This window comes from Ailuropoda melanoleuca, chromosome 13, assembly GCF_002007445.2.
Source record: "Ailuropoda melanoleuca isolate Jingjing chromosome 13, ASM200744v2, whole genome shotgun sequence".
In the NCBI taxonomy this organism is placed as follows: Eukaryota; Metazoa; Chordata; class Mammalia; order Carnivora; family Ursidae; genus Ailuropoda; species Ailuropoda melanoleuca.
In genome coordinates this window covers 14,285,332-14,290,678 of record NC_048230.1, presented here as the reverse complement: position 1 = coordinate 14,290,678, position 5,347 = coordinate 14,285,332, and the positions used below count along the sequence as shown (strand labels likewise).

Sequence of the window (5,347 nt, the reverse complement as noted above, 5' to 3'; positions counted from 1 at the left end):
TCAGTAACATCTTCTAAACTTCTTGTTCCTTTCAGTAGAGCTCTCAGAGTCCCCATCAGGCAATATTCTTCATCTATTTCTTAAACCAGAGTCTCTGTCTCGTGTGGCCTTTCTCTTGTCTCTTAACGCACTCCATATCTTTCCGGGCCTCCCCAGGTAAGTGGCTGCACCCCACAGCTCTTTGCCAGCTCAGCATCAACGCCACCTGATTTTGGAGCATGGACCATCCACCAAGATGGGCACTGTGGGGCACAAATAAAGATCCATGTGTCTGCCTCTGGCAGCTTTCAGTTAAATTGTGGAGGAAAAACATAGTCACAGGAAAAGTCCATTAACACAAGGATGTGTTACATGTCACATGAAAAATGATTGCTAGGAATGTTTATTTGAGACTGGAAGAAGGGAAGATGTCTTAGAGGAGGAGAATACCCAGAAGAAGTGATTGCCAGAGTGATTTATTTCCAAGCACTGTTCTAGGAACTTGATGCGTTATTTTATTTCATGCCCTAGACAATTCTATAAAGATGATGTGTTTATTCCTATCTTACAGGACTGGAAACAGACTCAGAGAGATTAAGTAGTTTAATCAAGGTCTAATCTCAAGTAACCAGAAGCCCTGAATTTGACTGCTGGTGTGTTGGACTCCAACAGAGTGTTTGAAAGGCAGGTTGCATATGTCTCTGTATGGCTTTAAGATATCTTATGAATGTATATATTTTTTTAAAGATTTTATTTATTTATTCAACAGAGATAGAGACAGCCAGCGAGAGAGGGAACACAAGCAGGGGGAGCGGGAGAGGAAGAAGCAGGCTCATAGCAGAGGAGCCTGATACGGGGCTCGATCCCACAACGCCGGGATCATGCCCTGAGCCGAAGGCAGACGCTTAACATCTGTGCCACCCAGGTGCCCCTCTTATGAATGTATATTTNCAGCGCAGCTTGTCAACTGTCCACAGACAAGCCCATTAATAATCAGCTCCTGGTGATATGATCTGCACATGAGGATCCACCATCTGGACCTGGACAACTCAGTTTGAGCCCTGAGCACTAAAAGTGACTTCATGCATCTGTACCTATGATTTCCCTCTCTTTAGGATTATGGAGAATACGCCATGGAGCCAAAAAACCTCACGTGGGTATCAGAGTTTGTCTTTTTGGGCTTCTCAGAGACTCGAGAGCTCCAGCTTTTCCTGTTTCTGGTGTTCCTGTTTGTCTACACCACCACTGTCATGGGAAACCTCCTCATCATGGCCACAGTGACCTCAGACACCCGGCTCCACACACCCATGTACTTTCTGCTCCGCAATCTGGCTGTCTTAGACCTCTGCTTCTCCTCTGTCACTGCCCCAAGGATGCTGGTAGACTTCCTCTCTGAAAAGAAGACCATCTCCTATGAGGGCTGCATGGCCCAGATCTTCTTTGTTCATCTTTTTGGTGGTGGGACTGTCTTCTTCCTTTCAGTGATGGCCTTTGACCGCTACGTAGCCATCTCCCGGCCCCTCCGCTATGTCACCATCATGAACACTCAGCTCTGTGGGGGGTTGGTGGTGGCCACTTGGGTAGGGGGATTTGTTCACTCCATTGTCCAGCTGGCTCTGATGCTCCCGTTGCCTTTCTGTGGCCCCAATGTCCTGGACAACTTCTACTGTGATGTCCCACAAGTGCTGAGACTCGCCTGCACTGACACCTCCCTCCTGGAGAGCCTCATGATCTCCAACAGTGGAATGCTGGTCCTCATCTGGTTCCTTCTCCTTCTGGTATCTTACACGGTCATCCTGGTGATGCTGAGGTCCCACTCAGGGCAGGCAAGGAAGAAGGCGGCTTCCACCTGCACCACCCACATCATTGTGGTGTCTATGATCTTCATTCCTTGTATTTCTGTCTACTCCCGTCCTTTCACCACCTTTTCTTTGGACAAGGCTTTATCCATTAGCTACACGGTTATGACCCCCATGCTCAACCCCATGATATACACGCTGAGGAATCAGGAGATGCAAGCAGCCATGAAGAGATTACGTAAACGCCTCATGATATGTAACAGGGAGTGAACTTAAAATATCGTGACTAGGGGCACCTGAGTGGCTCAGTTAGTTTGGTGTCCAACTCTTGATATCACCTCAGGTCTTGGTTCAGGGAGTGAGTTTAAGCCCTGTCTGGAGCCTTATTAAAGAAATAGTCTTGATTTTAAATGACAATTTTTCCATTTGAACTTTTGTTTTCCATATGAAAAGTAGAGGAAAGTCCTTATAGACTGTGACTTTTTTTTAAATTTTTTTAAAGATTTTTTTTTTATTTGTTTGACAGAGATAGAGACAGCCAGCGAGAGAGGGAACACAAGCAGGGGGAGTGGGAGAGGAAGAATCAGGCTCATAGCGGAAGAGCCTGATGTGGGGCTCGATCCCACAATGCTGGGATCACGCCCTGAGCTGAAGGCAGACGCTTAACCGCTGTGCCACCCAGGCGCCCCTGTGACTTTTTTTAAAAAAGATTTTATTTATTTATTCGACAGAGATAGAGACAGTCAGCGAGAGAAGGAACACAAGCAGGGGGAGTGGGAGAGGAAGAAGCAGGCTCATAGCGGAGGAGCCTGATGTGGGGCTCGATCCCATAATGCCAGGATCACACCCTGAGCCAAAGGCAGATGCTTAACCACTGTGCCACCCAGGTGCCCCTATAGACTGTGACTTTTGACATAAAATCAATATTTCTATGTACCTACCCTTATGTTTGGTATTATGTTAGGCACTTTCTCACTTTTATTTTTTAAAGGTTTATTTATTTATTTGAGAGAGAGAGAGAGAGTACCTGGGGAAGGGGCTGAGAGAGATGGAGAAAGAGAATCTCAAGCCAGAGTCCCTGCTGAGCACCAAGTGTGATTTCAGGTCCCAAAGATCATGACCTGAGCTGAAATCAAAGGGCCAAATCCTCAAATGACTGAGCCACCCAAGTGCCCTGGCACTTTCTCACTTTTATCTCATCCTCATAAAATGGACAGTGGATGTATTATTATTATATTAAACATTTTAACAACGAGAGAACACAGGGAGAAGCAACTTGCTCAGTGGTAAGCAGCAAATGAGTGGCAGGGCTTGGCCAGGACTTGTTTCCTCCAAGTTTAGAGGCAAGGCTATGGGTGGGATGAGGAACTCAAGGTTGCCCATAAACACAAGGGAAAACCTGGAGAGTTCCTCAGCTGTGGATGAGTATCTGTGATGACTGGTGAACAATCTCATCCTAACTCTGGAATAATCACAATCTTTTCTGCTCCCCGCTTTTACTCTTCTTTCCTTATCTTTGGAGTTCTGTAACTTCCTTCAGCTATGTCTTTGCATTCACTGATGGTTGTCAATTTTCTTTTGCCATTCAATCTATTGATTCTATTTGCAAATGACCAGAAATTCACTTACTTCTGGTTCAATTTTTTAAAAAGTTATCTTGAGTCCCTTTTTTAATTTATGAAAATTTTACTTTTATGTGATACAGAGTATCAATACTAAGGATGGTGGGAAGCATAGAAATGCTAAGTATAATCTATAGCATTGACCTAAAGGAGAGAAATGGGAGACATTTCCTCAGATGTATCTTACACATGATCATTCCACAACATGAGATACACAATTTTGAACTGAATTTGTTGAGCAATACCCACTTTTGATGAACACAGCTGTATCCATGAGAATTTTTTAAAATTTAAATATCCATGAGAATTTAAGACAAGCTTCTTATTGAAGCTTGCTATGTTTATGATGTAAATGTGACTCATATCTAAATATAGTAACCTTATGGGGCATCTGGGTTTCTGTTTATTGAGTGTCTGACTCTGATTTCAGCTCAGGTCATGATCTCAGTGTGGTAAGATTAAGTCCCCAGTCAGGCTCTGTGCTGGGAGAGGAGCCAGTTTAAGATTGTCTCTCTCCTCTGTCCCTCCCTACCAACTCATGCTCTCTCTCTCTCGCTTTATCTCAATAAATTAAAAAATAAAAACAAATAAAAATTTATGAAACTGTAATGGATTGGTGCAATGTCTTTCCTAAAAACTGTAGAGAAAAAGTTTAAAAGAAATTGTTCATAAAATGGCCTAAATTAAAAACATTCCCCAGGTTCTGATGCTGCCTTAAATTGTATAGTGAGACACTAAGAGGATTTGCAGCAATGGTGCTCAATCCAGTCTCTACCTCCTGCTGGTTGTGCTCCCTTTGGACTTCATTGCCCCTCTGCTTCTTTAGCTATAAAACTTCCATAATTGGGGGCGCCTGGGTGGCACAGCGGTTAAGCGTCTGCCTTCGGCTCAGGGCGTGATCGCGGCGTTATGGGATCGAGCCCCACCTCTCCTCTGTCCCTCCCTACCAACTCATGCTCTCTCCCACTCCCCCTGCTTGTGTTCCCTCTCTCGCTGGCTGTGTCTATCTCTGTCAAATAAATAAATAAAATCTTAAAAAAAAAAAAACTTCCGTAATTGCTCAAAGTGTTGTGTGGGTCAATGGGGTAAATGGAAAAATTCCAGCACAAGACTTGCATATAGTCTACATTCAATTAATGTTCGTTCCTTCACCCATTCCCATTTACAATTATTTTTTGACTTCTCATCAATACTTTTTCTTAAATTTTAATTCCAGTATAGTCAACTTACAGTGTTGAATTGTTTCAGGTGTACAATATAGTGATCCAACAATTCCATCTATTACTCAGCGCTCATCAAGGTAGGTGTCCTCTTAATTTCTTTCACCTATTTCAACCATCCCCCCACCCACATCCGCTCTGTTGGCTCTCTAGTTAAAAGTCTATTTTTTTGGTTTGTCTCTTTTTTCCCTCTTTGTTCATTTGTTTAAATTCTACCTATGAGTGATATGATATGATATTTATCTTTCTCTTACTGATTTATATCACTTAGCATTACACTGTCTAGACCCATCCATGTTGTTGCAAATGGTAAGATTTCATTCTTTTATATGGCTGAATATATACACCCTGAATATATACACACATATACACACCACACCTTCTTTATCCAGTCATCTGTTGATGGACACTTGGGCTGTTTCCATAATTTGGCTATTATAAATAATGCCTTAGTAAACATGCAGGTGCATATCCTTTCATATTAGCGTTTTCCTAGTCTATGGGTAAATGACCAGTAGAGTGATTACTAGGATTACTAGGAACTAGGATAGTTCTATTTTAATTTTTTGAGAACCCTTCATACTGTTTCCCACAGTGGCTGCACCAGTTTGCATTCCCACCAAAGCGCACGAGGGCTGCATTTTTCCACATCTTCATTAGCACTTGTTGTTTCTTGTGTTTTTGATTTTAGCCATTCTGACAGCGTCAGGTGATATCTCATTGTGGT

The 5,347-nt window shown here is 43.0% G+C and overlaps 1 protein-coding gene across 1 annotated transcript; it reads left to right on the top strand.

Moving 5' to 3' along the window:
• The first annotated feature begins 1,112 nt into the window (after window positions 1–1,112).
• On the top strand, window positions 1,113–2,048 carry LOC100474440 (olfactory receptor 4D1-like). Its single transcript, XM_011220260.2, has one exon. It carries the CDS (start codon window positions 1,113–1,115, stop codon window positions 2,046–2,048), a length of 936 nt encoding a protein of 311 aa, XP_011218562.2.
• Window positions 2,049–5,347: the final 3,299 nt, after the last annotated feature.